This window comes from Cucumis sativus, chromosome 2 (genome assembly GCF_000004075.3).
Source record: "Cucumis sativus cultivar 9930 chromosome 2, Cucumber_9930_V3, whole genome shotgun sequence".
Taxonomy (NCBI): Eukaryota; Viridiplantae; Streptophyta; class Magnoliopsida; order Cucurbitales; family Cucurbitaceae; genus Cucumis; species Cucumis sativus.
In genome coordinates, this window is record NC_026656.2 from 21,974,542 (window position 1) to 21,988,677 (window position 14,136).

A 14,136-nucleotide genomic window follows, 5' to 3' on the forward strand; every position below is an offset into this window, starting at 1 on the left:
TATTTGAAAAGTAAAAAAGGAATAAAATACATAAAATTAAAAAATTAAAAAAGGTTAAATACGAGTACTAAACACATGAATTAATCACAATTAATATTTAACTAAAATTAATTTCGTAAATAAAATAAATTTAAAAAATATTATTTTTTAAGATTATTAAATTAATTAAAAACAAATAACATTCTAAAAATAAAAGAGTAAAATTAAAAAAACAATTAAATAATAAAACTATAGTAGAGTTGAAGAGGTAGAGTTATGGATAGTTGAAGAGAGATTGAGAAGTAGGAGAGAGAGGGAAGATGAGTTATGACGAGCCTAAAACAAGGATTATGATAATCTTTATCCCAAACAATGAATGAAAAATTCAACTGATCAAGGAAAAGAGCTAAAGCTAAGCAATTTCCCTCCCAAACCAAAAACAATTGAAAAGAAATTAGAATATATACAAACAAAATCCGAAAAGCAAAAGGTTTAAGAAAAAATCTTGTACGTCTTGAATGAGAGAATAATCTGTCTAAGTCCACCAATGGGTGTTAGCATTGCTATCAATACTCCAATGATAGTTGCCACCTGGAAATTAGTTATAAATTTTAAAATAATGAACTAAAATATTTACAATTATATAGCAAATTACTACGATTGAAATCCAATTCCTATCCAACCACACTAGCTAGCTAACTTACCCAAGATGCAATCCAATGGAAGCTCCATGGTTTGGGGCGTTTAACCAACAACCAGATGATGCAAGGTACCTTTATTCAAATCAATTATTAGTTAATTTTCAATCTTGTTTCTTTTTTTTTTTTTTTCCCTTAAGAAAGTGATTAAAAGCTTACGAAATATGAGGTGGCAGAAAACACTAATCCGCCGAAGAATCCAAGTAATCCTCCAAAGAATGGAATGCACATCCCCACAAGTCCTACTAATGCTGTGTGTGCAATGCCAATATTTCAATCAGCTTCTTATTTAAGTTTTTTTCTAATAGAAAATAATTAACAATTACAATTATTAGTACTTACCAACAAAACTGCTTCGAGCAACTAGTCGCAGCGTTCGGCTTGGCTTGAATTCATACTTTTGTACTAGAGCTGATTCTACGGTATCGAACACCGGCATTGCAAACACCTAACGTAATACAATAGGGCATCAAATATATTGAGAAGTGTGAATAAAATATATAGTTACAGCCAAATTAAAGACGAGCACCCATTTTTTTTATGTTTTGACCTGATAGCTTCCAATGACGTGGAGAAAAACCATGAAGTTGGCAGCAGCAATGAGCCAATTAGGCTTCTCAAGGGAAATAAGAACGTCATCCTCAACAGCGATCCCAAAGGCCCAATATCCCGAAACAGAAACGGAGATGTAGCAGATGGCAACAATGATGTAAGCCACAAAAACCCCTCGCCACATTGGGATCTTGGACGGCTTCTCTTCGGTGGAGGGAATAGTGGCTTGTATTTCCAGAACCACGCTGTGTCCCGCGAAGGCAAATGCAATCGTCCCAATTCCGTTCAATGCGTCGAAGGTCCTGTCTATGGCCGTCTGGGACCTAACCCCGTAGGTGACATGGTGGATGCGGTGGTCTGCTGTTCCTTTGATGAAGGATGTGACGCAAGCCACCATGGAGTAGGAGAAGGACATGATTGCAGCAAGAAGAGAAACACCTTTTAGAGAATTGAAATTTGGGCTTTGGGACATTACTAGTTGAAACACCGTGAAGAAGAGGATGAAGTAAGTCTGTCGGACTCCACCGAACACTTTTGGAAACATAAGTTGGAATGACTTCTTCAATGACTTGCCACCGGTCACCGTGTACACAATGGTGGAAGCCACTTGAACTGTGAGTTGAAGGGGCATTATGATCCAGTAACCCAACTTCGGCCCGAACGCGTACATCCCTAGCTCATGGTATCGGTCAAACCGCCTCCCCGGCGCTGCCTCGTGCAACTCCACCAGTTGCCACAACGAGTAGAACGTGAGTATCCACGACAGCACAATGGCTGTCACTCCAGGGGCCCTATGTATTTGTAATTATAGTTACACATGTAAGTACGCTAAATTAAATAACACTTCAAGCTTCAATTAACTTAATTAATATTTCCTCCTCTTGAGTATATTCATTTTTAAAAAAAAACATTTCAAAATTATTTAAGTACAAAGTGTCTTCAAAATTTAAAACAAAAATTAAGACTTTGAGTATTTTAAAAAATTCAAAATTAATATTATAATTTTGATAAAAGATAATGGACTAATTTAAACAAATGAACAAATTGACAAAGTTGAGAGTATTATAAACAAACCATCCAAGCTGCGAGAGGGCAAAGGGCAGGCCGAGAACGCCAGCGCCGACCATGGCTGTGACGTTGTGAAAAGCGGAGTACCACCATTTGGCTTTCCTGGAGGCAGTGATGGGTAGCCAGTTGCTGATCTGGTCTTGGGGCTTGTCTTCTTCCTGCGGCGTAGGCGTAGTCATTGTTGTGGTCGAGCCAGTGGGCTCAACATTTTCAACACGGACAATGTTGTTATTATCTTGTTCCATTTTGAAGCTGAATCAGAATGAGGTTTATATGTTAATTAAGGATGGTGTGTGGTTGGTTGAATTGTTATGGAAGAGTGAGGCGTGGGATGTATTTATATATATGATGATCAGTACGTAGTTACGTTAATTAGTGTGTAGTTGGGGCGAGACAGAAGGAGTGAAAGTGGATAAAGAACATTGATTTGGAGATCCTAGAATCAAGTAATTGAGTTTTTGAACCATTCCTCATTTTTCACAACTTTAATTAATTATCACATGTTTAAGATCCTAATACGAAGCCTTTGGGAACTCTAGATAAGGATAATTCTCTCTTTCCTTTTGTTAGTCCTTCAAAGTTTTATTCACACCTTGTATTTCTTTTCCTCATCTCTCTCACGTTTTTCTTCTCTTTTCTTTCTATTTCTTTTCTTTCTATTTCTTTTCCTCGTCTCTCTCACGTTTTTCTTTTCTTTTCTCTTTTTTTTTACCTCAGTTAATAATTTAATTACTTCTTTTTCATCACCATCCTCTCTTTTCCTAGGCTGGCAAAAAACAATCATTTGTTCTCTCCTAATGTTTCTCTTTTTTCTTTCAACCCTAATTTGTATATATTTATTACATAATTATGATATAAGATGTGTCATGCATAAATGAGGGCCAACCCAAGGCAAGCCAAATTCGATATTTTCGTTTGCTATTAAAACAAAATTTTACTTCTGCATATTGGTAATCTTCCATTATTGTTTCTATAGATATATATTATTTACTTTGAGTTCTAACTTTGACAGTTGTTTTCATTTCTATGATCGAATGGTTAGGCCTAAGACAATAATTGGAAATTTACGTAGAAAATGAATCCTTCTAGTTTCGTACTGAAGACCAAAAATTAAATAACCTTTTCATTTTCCTTACATAGTGTTTTGATCAGTCGCCATTAAGTCACTTAATTTCTTTAATTTTATCTTTACCAAACTATTTGTTAACTAACTAATTACTAAAAAAAATTGTTTGTTAATTTAGGTTGTGAAAAATGTCGTTTTGTGATATTTGGCATGCTGCAAAGTGTGTGTTAAGTTTGGTTATTTTCCTATGATCTTCTGTTTTTCACAATTTATGTTAGCCTATATGTTTATTAGTGATAAAGCAGGTGTTTAGGTTAAATATGTGACCATTTCTTGAGCATTATTTATTTATTTGGAGAAACCGTTTCTTATTGGTAATACTTTATGTTAGAAGACTTAAGCGAAAACTTGCTACATCATGAAGAATACTCAAATTAAGTCTTATAGTTGGGGAGGGAAGGATTAAGAATTATTTTAGAGAAATTTTGTTGGTCATGTTGTAGATATTGTTATGTCAATTAAGGTTGCAAACACGAACTTGACGACACCCTCTTCTTACTAGAATTGGAGACGGCTGAGGAAAAGAATTAGATCCACAAATCTCCTTTTTTTTTCTTACTATCTTTCTGCTTAGTAGTATTAGTATCCACAAATCTCCTTTTTCTTACTACCTTTCTACTTAGTAGTATTAGTAGCAAGACAAGCTAGGGAAGCAACCAGAGGCAAAGTTTCGCACAAGATAAATTACTGGCTGAAGTGGCTAGTCAACGGGGCAGGGGTTTAGTGTGTTTTGATAAAGTACTAAAACATAGAACTAAGGAGCTCGATGTTGATAAAGTTTGTACATTGAGACACAATGAAAACACTAATCTCGAAAAAATATAATATTAAAATAAATAAGAATATATGAAGATAAAAAAAATTCTTCCAAACTCACCTACCATTTCCAAGATTTATGAATTTTTCACTCATATGTGTATTCTTTAAAAAACCCACCAAACGTCACTATTTATGGACAATTTATGGATTACATGAATACTTATAGTGTGTCATCTTAAGACACTTGTACAACATTTGGGGTAATATGTATATAACTCATGGTCCATAAACACCAATCATGAGTATAGCGAGCTTCTATCACTCTGTGTATTACAATATTATTCATTCCTACGGTTTAGACACCTTTTCTTTCACAATAACGAAGATAGTATGATAAAATTATCAAAATTATTAGATTTTTTTTACAAACAATTATATTATAGAAACAAAAAAAATTGTTATCAAATTGAACCGTAGACTAATATTAATTTTTCTATGCACCATACATACGGTCTATTAGGTACCCATCAGAAGATTTTTTTAGCTACGTTTCAAACAAAAACACATATCCTATGGAAAAAATTATCACACCTTTTAAGTTATTTATGTTTAAAATTGCAACCCTTAATTAGCTTGCTTAAGGTTGACTAAGTTGAATGTAATGAAATATTGGAAATTGTTTGTGATTTTAATTTTTGAAAAGAAATATATTATTAAAATCGAAACATGGTCAATTTCATTTTTTTTGTTCTGTAGCAATTATATTTGTAGCACGTGCATTCAATATATTTGACCAATTATTTACATATTATATAAATATCAGTTGTTTGGTGACTCGGTCTATCAACCGACTTAGCGCACCACATTTTGTGTATGTTCACAACTTGCACTTGCTCACATCAATCCTAACAAATTCGCATTTCTATCACATTAATTGTATTCATATGTTAGTCGACGTATCACATTCATTTTCTTAGTTCTAACAATATTCATCCTGAGACAGATTATTGGATGGGTGGCCGTATTCATTCAACTTCATCCATACTTGTCAACTATGCTTAATCAAGATTTCATATAATAATCTTGAAAAAAAAAATTCAATATTGAACTTTTGTTATTCAAAATCAAGTGAACAACTTATTTTATTAATAGAAAAGTACGACTCTAGAGAATAAAATTCTAGTCTCTAACTTAACACTAGAATTTTATTATAAAAACTTACTGTAATGTTAAGTTACATCAAACGAAAGAGTTTAGAGGTTAACACTACATTAAATCATAGTGACTGTAAATAAAAACTTACACTAAACGAAAATTATAAGTCACATACTTTCTTAAATTGTAAATGCTTTTGTTTAATTTTTAAATCACATGCTTCCTTAAATTATAAATTTATAATTGTCATCACGAGAAAGTCAAATACAAAAATTTTTCAATCATATGAGAATTCTTGGTTCAGTTCTCCACCTTAACAACATAAAAAATGATTGATCAAATTCTATTGAGTCTGACTCATAGTGATCATTTATCAAAGAATAACTTTGGTTATCAAATGATTGAACAACCAGGAGTAATTTACTTACGATACTTAGTTGACATTAAGAAAAAGTATCTAATGAATTATGAGTTCAGTATATCATGTTTACTAGAAAGACAAAGATTCCTTGCTCATTATCAGACAATCACTCATTCACAAACCTCGTGTAGGGTTAATAGTTTTCATTTTCCATCTCATGGAAAACCCTTTTCGCGCTGCTTAGCCCTCTCTCTGGGTATTTTAGTGATAGGTTCTATAGGAACTGAACGATCCTATTTGGTCAAATACCTAGCGACAAACTCCTATCTTCCTTTCATTACAGTATTTTTGAACAAGTTCCTTTCTCTTCCATTCTTGCTTAGTTTATATAAATTGTTAAAATTAGTTTTGACAATTTTGATAATTCACACACACATCTACCTATCCACCACATCTATACACATATCTACCTTTCAGCTATCACCAATAGAAAAGTTATAAAAGTATATCAATGTTATTATTATTTATTTATTTATTTATTTATTGCTATTTCTCTAAATAGTTTAAGCATTTTTTTTTATCCATGAAAATTTGATTTATATATAATGTAGGTGATAAAGAGGGTGATTATACAAATAGACATGTTTATAGTGAGAGAAAGTGTTTTATTTCATTCCTATATGTATATTTTATAGGGAAGAAAATGATGACCGTAAATTCCCACTTGAATGTCAACCTGCCTCGTAGACGTGACATGATTGGACGGAAAGGATGAGGTGGAGCTTGAAATTAAATGGTCCAACACGTTTATTGTTGGCGGAGCGGAGACGAATGGAAAGGCAGTCACGTAATTTGCTTTGCCATTCTACATCAAAACTCAACAATAAAATAATGCAAAATCAACCCATCTATTTGCTCCCACTGCCATACCTATATCATACAATTAACTTTTGACTATGACTTTGAAAATTTTGACCAATACACAATTCAATTGAATATGCTATGGAGTATGGCCTATAACAATATTTAATTCATATTTGAGAATTGACTTTGCCCTAAGATTTCAACCTATAAAAACCCAGAAAATTTTCTTCGTCTTTCCCACAACCTTCCTCTTCCTCAAACTCCACCTTAATCCAATACTATACTTTATCCATTTCAGTGTCAACTCATAAAAGGATTATGGCCTCCAGCTCCAACAGTCCCGGTGAGACAAAGAAATTCAAGGGTGTACGGCAACGTAAGTGGGGGAAGTGGGTGTCAGAGATTCGAATTCCGGGCAGTCAAGATCGGTTATGGCTTGGCTCTTACTCATCGCCCGAGGCCGCCGCTGTGGCTCACGACGTTGCATATTATTGTCTGAGAAGACCCTCAAACCTAGACCACCTGAACTTTCCGCCGATGGTGCTGCCCTTGACCAACCACCTCCTTATCCGAGACGACATGTCGCCTGGCTCCATTCAGAGGGCGGCCTCCGACGCAGCCATGGCTGTCGACGCACAGTATATATGCAACAGTTTGGGCGACCGGGGCAGCAGTGGGCGGGCGGGGGCATTTCAAGCATCGGGAGACGAGCAGTACTCGGGGCTCAATAATGATCAAGATCTTTCCATCCAAGATTATCTGTGAGCGAGCGCTAGTCGTAATTTGGGATTTTGTGATGATTTTATCAAGTACCGATCAACTTTCCATGATTTAAAAATAAATCTCCAATGATTTAATTGTATATATGAATTAAATCAAAATATTATTGAAGATTATTGTGGTCGTATTCTAAGAACATGAACGTTTTATAATTTTTAGTATATTATTTTAACGTGAAATTTGATAAGTGGATCCGCTAAATTTTCGAAGTAGTGGTCTAGTGGGAAATGTGGCACGCGTGTGACATGTAGGCAAAGAATTGATGAATAATAAAAATGTACTTTTTGTACTGTATATATACTAAAGATGATGAAGATAATGATAGAAGGAGATAAGGTTTGAAAGTGTGAAAAGTGAAAATGGAGGGTGAAGGGAATGGAAAATATGAAATGGTATCGATCAGCGAAGACTTTCAAATGTGAATATATGAACAAAATTCAAAGTTACAAAGTGGAACTTGCATTTATAGCAGTGACGAGGGAATAACGTTTTGTTTCTTTCTCCATCTGCCTGATCCTCCCTCAAAATTTCAATTCCCAACCCACACAAATATCTCTCCCTCTAAAATGTGAAAATCGGTTTCGACTGTGGAAGGTTAAGCTTACAATTTAAAAACTTTTATGAACACATTAACCAAAGGCTGGAATAGCTCAGTTGGTTAGAGCGTGTGGCTGTTAACCACAAGGTCGGAGGTTCAAGCCCTCCTTCTAGCGGTTTTTTTTATCCCTCACTTTTTAAGTTTGTTTGCTTTTCTTCACCCATTCACCATAATTCCTTTGAAACAATGGTAACAAAGTAAAAGGAGAAAAAGGTATTACGATCATGTAAGTGACTAGCACTACCAAAGCACTTCAATTATGGCGCTTGTTTTATCTTGTATTATCTTGTATTACAACAAGTTACCCATTTCATATTTTGTTTTAATTGATACCTCTCCCAGTTTAGCTGTAAATGGATTTTCTTTTTTCTTCAAATTTTTATCCACATCTCACAAACCGAATATAAATCTCTGGAAACTACCATTTTGTGTAAAAAGAAATATTGTTAGCATTTTCATTTTTTAGAAATGGAGACTATGAAACACAAACAAACTCTGTAAGCAAATAGCTTCGATTTTTAATGACAAGAAACAATAATAATAATTATGATCAGATGTAGGCATATTCTAAAACAGCTATTGAATTAAGCAAACGTGAACAGAATATACATAAATTACATTTAGAAGTAGGCTATAAAAAGGTAGTAGTAGCTGTCCGTCTGCTAAATTTCAAAAGCCAGCTAACTTCTGTACATTTGGCTTTAACGTAGATTACATATTTGAACGTTGAGAGTTTTTTCAATGTTTGCTTCCTTCACATAAGTAAACTACATATCTTGCTTAGGCTTTCTGCTCAACTCTGAATAGTGACCACCCATTAACTGCAAAATCTCTTCCCATAGCCCCTCTGATGAGGAATCTGATGAGATTCCACCAATTAGATTTGAGCTACAAGCTGCCACATACCAGTAATCTGATTCAATCTCCTCCCTCAACTGATCCAGTTGCCAACCAGCATAACCCACAAAGAATCTGAAGTCCTGAGGTTTAAGGATTCCCTTCTTCACCAACACTGCAGCTTCATCTAGGGTGTTTCGAGCACCAAAGCAGAGGCCTGGGATCACTTCTTCAAACCCATGGAGTTTCGATTTTTCTCCTGCTTTCAGCAAAAACATGCTCGCCTCAAGAGGTCCCCCAAAATGTAGAGAGCACTCAGAAAATGTAGTTGCTAAGTCAATATTGGTTGGTTTCATATGCTTGATCTTTTTGTGGAGTGGCCTATTTATCACGACACCAAATGGTCCCTCCTGAGGGTGTCTGCTTCCAGATCTGAGGAGAAGGACGACTGTACGCTCAAAAGTGCGAACACCATCCAACTTCTCGGTGGCAACAAGCACACAGCCAGTCTCAGGCATAGGAATAGGATGTGCCCACTTCAGCGCAAGACCCTTAGACTCGTGAGCATTTGCAGTCTGGGTTTCCACATCAGCTTCGACCTTTTCTGCCTGCAAAAAAATCACAGCACCAAAAATTAGTTGCATTGGATTCAAAGAGTAAATATTTCTTTCGTTGACCTCATTTTAGTTACATTCAAGTTCTTCAGCAATCTGATAATAATACTAGAACAAGACGAAGAATTGCATTTCCAATCAGACCTCAACAAATCCACAATAGAAAGCAGGACAAACTAACAAATACAAAAGCGGGAGAACCAGACCAAACAGGAGAAAAAATTGAAAAGCCAACTCTTTTTCACAACTCTCCATATTTTTGTGTAACATTACTCATAATCACACGATGGAAACAATTTGCACCACTAAACATAACATTCCAGTGATACACATTACCCGCAGAAACATTCAGCTATCCAATAACGCTCTTAATAAGTCGAACGTATGATGCTCCCAGAAACAAAAGAGAAATCAATTCTGCTCTGAACAGAGTTTAAGAAAACCCAAGTATTACAAGAAAAGCAGTTATGATTTATTGAACTTCAGCCGAAAGGGCACTGCACTTCGCAGATGAATCATATGTCTTGGGCTCCTACCTAATGAAACTAGGTACAGTAACACCATATTATAAATGAGCTATCTATGAGAGGTTTTTTACCCTGTGTGTTACCATTTATACCTTATCCTAGTTAGGAGTAACATCATTTTTTATTTCAAAAAGGAGAATGTAGAATTCAGTAAAAATTAAAAGAATGAGAAATCACCTGCTCACGAGCAAATAGGTTTGCTCTGAATTCTCGCCAGTCCAAATTTACAAGATGTGGTTTCTGGGAAGAAGTTTCATTACTTTCGTTGCCATCAGAAATATTCTTTGATTTAGCGTCATCTCCAGGAACAGAATGATCTCCATTTTCTGCACTTGAGAAAACAAAACAAAACAAAAAAAAAATGATATTTCTCATGGTGAACATAGTACTTGGAGTCCTAGCATAAATTATCATATGGAAAAAAAAATAGTTTTCTGCCTATGGTCTCCCTGGATCGTGCAATAGTTCACTTTAATTTAAACATCCACAGCCTCACCAAGTGATTGGCAGTAGCTAACTTTCACAGAGTGGAGAAGCATGTTCTTTTTCAGCTACGGAACCTTCCTTTTTTTAGACAATCCCCATGAATCTATAGCTATCTCCACCAGAGGACTAAAGTAACATCTATTAAGACACCACTCGCATCATTGAGGTAGGAACTAACGTTAAACTCTGGGATCAAGTTAACGTCACTAGTAATACTACATAAGCAACGTACTTAATTTACCATCACTGTCAGAAGCATCTTTTTCAACTAGAAAGGGAGGTGAAAATATGTACTTTTTTCCTTTTCTACAACTTTTTGGCTGGTCAGTTGAAGTATTCACGACTTGTAATGTTTCTATGATTCCTTAATTTCCAGAGGAATTTTTTAAGGCCAAGGCAGTAATCCTTGAAAACAGTTAGCTTAAGGCTGTAAGCAAAAAATCAAAAAAGAGAGGAGAAGAAGAAGAAGAAATGAAATTGCAACTCGAAATGTACAGAGCCACAGAGGATAAAAACATAACAAATGAAATGTCATTGAAAGCAATGGAAGGACATAAAAAGATGCCTAAGACTAACCATCTATAAGAAGTAGATTTTAAGGTTTTAATTTTGTACAATGCGACTGGAACTCAAAACTGTAAGCAGAAAAAAAGATGAACACAACAGTGGGCCATGAGCCCAAATTCCATCTTGAGATTAAAAAATGAAAAGTACTGAAAAAATACCCCAACATCCAATTTCCAAATGCAATTGTCTAGCGAGCGCGAAATTTTACTAAGGTTACCAATAATTAAGTTAAGATTAGTTTTCTGCCCATCTTTCAACCATTCAAATTTCAAAACCTCCTGAAAGTAAAGATCCAAGTGCCTCTATACAAGTACTGAACCTCCTTGATCATTCCATTCCTACCATCAACAAGATAGGAAAAATTACCACTGCCGCACTATTTTTTGCACTAACTTTTCACATTTACATTTCTCGCCAGATTTTTTAGCAGAACTATTACAGAGATGTATGATGGAAAAAGTAAAGTAATACAAAAAAAAATAATAAACAATAGGAAAATGGTAAGAGAAGTGGGGTAAACGCAAAGAAAAATTTTAGAACACAGAATTTTCATCTCTAGCTGCTACAGTTATAACTGATAAGAGCATCTTCCTCTCAAAATACAACACTTCTTCAAAAATTGATACAGCATAACTGATCTTATCGCATAAAATCAAATAACAAATGTGATTAAGCCTCTTTTGCAAGAATTTCTAACAAAATTGATCCTGCAACAAGAACTAGAAAGATGAAGGAATTTTCAGGAATAAAACTCAAATGGGGAAAGACCGATCAATAGACTGTGGATGGTTGCTCGTAGATGGGGATATTTGTCCACATCGATTATCATAAGCATTTGGTCACTATCATTCTCAGTGGTTACAATCCAATGATTTCATTCACACCTTTAAATCCACATATGCAGGGTGTCACAACTAAACACTCTTAACTAAAAAAAAAATTAAAAAAATAATAATAATAATTGACACACTTAACTAATTGACACATCTGTGAAAATATAAAGGTTCCTCACCATTATACATAAATACGAACTGGTAAGTATACCCCAAAGTATTCAATACAATCTTCGGGAGGCCCACACCTGCAGCCTTGAGGATGGTGTTTTGCATTCCCTTATGTCTTATGACAAACGTTGATTAAGCTTGAGCTTGTCTGAATTATATATAAACCTTTAGCGTACTTTCAATAACTAGTGTGCATAACATAACCCCATAATACCTTACTTCAATCGATCGTCCTTAAAGACTTTCCAGTAAAAATCGAATCTCAACTCTTAATTACATCAATGAGTATGGAACCCATGAGAAACCATGCCTAAACAATGCTTTTCCAACCACTTAAACATAGCCACATATCAGTTTAAAGAGGACAAAAATAAGACAGTTCAGGAAGGGGGTGATTTTAACAACACAGTCCTCGCTATGATAGCCAGCATACATAAGCAAGTCACAAAGGGGAGAAGAACTCCCGAGAACAGAAGAAAGTCCCGAGTAGTATACATAACCAGAAAAGATCATACGACGTTAATTTTATATTACAAGCTTACATAGGAGATTCCTCAATCAGTACTATATCATAATTCCCATCATTACCAATCATTACCAAGAAGCGCAAAGGGGCAAAGATCGTAATGTCAAACGAAACTCGAAACACGTAACAAAAAAGAAGCCTAAAGAAAGAAATTGGGGAGGATCAAAGCCTAAGAAGTGAAGAACATAGGAGGGAAGAAAAAAAAAGTACCAGGAGATGGAGAATTGTCGTGATTCTTCTTGGCAGTGGCCCGCACGAGAAAACCGGGAGAGGAAAGCTTGGGCTTGAAAACACGGATCTCAAGCAAGCTGAGAAGTTCAGCGCCAAAGGGATATGAGGAAGAGAATTTCCTCGAAGTCATCGCCAGAGAGCAGGAAATGGGTCTATCAGGAAAGGAGTGTTTGAGTGAAAAGGGGGAAGGAGGAGCGGCGGCGGCGGCGGCGTTCTTGACATTGGCAGCGAAGAGATCCATATCCGAAAGGGATTTTTTTTTTTTGGTGGGAAGAAGGCGTCGGAAACGATGATCCAATCCAGAGAACTAAGGAGAAGAAAATAGAGAGAGAATATTTTGGCGATATATATTGAAGATTGAAAGCCAAACAATGAGCAGCTAACAGTTAAGGTAAGGGCAGAGAGAGAAGAGAGTGAAAATGATGTAGAGCGATACACATTCACACCGAATATGCCATTATCTAACGGAATTTTGTTGCTCTACTTGCTTACTCACTCACTCTAACTTACTTCTTTCCTCTAATTCTTTCATTCTTCTCAATGTCTTCTCGTCATTGTCTTTTTAATCGATCTTCAATTTACTTCCTCAAAATAATTTTTACTGAAATTTACTTCCACAATGACTTTTACATCATAATAATTTTTAAATTTTAATATTAACATTAATGTTTACAAATCCTATAGAGCGAATAGAACTCTATCATTAATATATTTCTATTTCCAAAGAGTTCTTCATATAGTAGTTCGATAGAGCTAAATAGCAAAATAATTATAATAATAAGTGAAACTTTTTATTTATTACTTGGAGTTTGACTTATCTGTGCTAGTAGTCAATAAAATTAAAATAACAAATAATAATATGCGATACACCTTTATATACATTCATTACAACTTATTAAACATAAACAAGCTTATAGTCTATTTGAGTTTATCAATAAAGAGTTTATTATCATGTCATACACTTATAATTCTATCAGTGACATACTTTTATATACTTCTGTTGAGACAATGTAAGGGCATTGCAATCACAAGGATACTTCTTTATAATTTTATTGGATCTATTAGCATACTATAAATTTTAATTGTTCATTTAACCGTAAATGATCAAGGTGGCTACAATAAAGCTTATTGCTAGATGCAAACTTCAAACAAATAAGGATATTTCTATTACTATCTATTAAAATAGAAATAGAATTAGTGATAAACCTTTATAATAATAGGAGTCTATTAATAAGTTTGAGAATCTTTTGTCTTCGAAGTTTTGTTGTGCCTTTAAGATTTTTTTTTAATTTCAAAGTGAAAATACTAATAAAAAAACACAAATTAGAAAAAAACACCCATCTACCAGTTGCTAGACACAAAATTTAAAAATTATGAAAACACATAAACTAAAACTGAACATTA

General features: G+C 34.7%; 3 protein-coding genes and 1 non-coding gene across 4 annotated transcripts; 2 read left to right on the plus strand and 2 right to left on the minus strand.

Annotated features, from left to right (window-relative positions):
• Positions 1-307: 307 nt before the first annotated feature.
• On the minus strand, positions 308-2,896 carry LOC101221683 (lysine histidine transporter-like 5). Its single transcript, XM_011651576.2, has 6 exons — positions 2,304-2,896; positions 1,228-2,020; positions 1,020-1,125; positions 837-928; positions 684-752; positions 308-570 (listed from the first exon to the last, which is right to left on the minus strand). The coding sequence occupies exons 1-6, from the start codon at positions 2,540-2,542 to the stop codon at positions 472-474; spliced, it is 1,398 nt and encodes a 465-aa protein (XP_011649878.1). The 5' UTR covers positions 2,543-2,896; the 3' UTR covers positions 308-471.
• A 3,984-nt stretch (positions 2,897-6,880) lies between these two features.
• LOC101221442 (ethylene-responsive transcription factor ERF020) lies at positions 6,881-7,327 on the plus strand. The gene has a single exon (XM_004138781.3). The coding sequence runs from the start codon at positions 6,881-6,883 to the stop codon at positions 7,325-7,327; it is 447 nt and encodes a 148-aa protein (XP_004138829.1).
• Positions 7,328-7,981: 654 nt separating this feature from the next.
• TRNAN-GUU lies at positions 7,982-8,055 on the plus strand. Its single transcript has one exon. It is a non-coding gene; the product is annotated as a tRNA-Asn (tRNA).
• A 448-nt stretch (positions 8,056-8,503) lies between these two features.
• Positions 8,504-13,163, minus strand: LOC101222789. The gene is made up of 3 exons (XM_004138619.3): positions 12,712-13,163; positions 10,096-10,244; positions 8,504-9,385 (listed from the first exon to the last, which is right to left on the minus strand). The coding sequence occupies exons 1-3, from the start codon at positions 12,971-12,973 to the stop codon at positions 8,708-8,710; spliced, it is 1,089 nt and encodes a 362-aa protein (XP_004138667.1). The 5' UTR covers positions 12,974-13,163; the 3' UTR covers positions 8,504-8,707.
• Between the last annotated feature and the right edge of the window lie 973 nt (positions 13,164-14,136).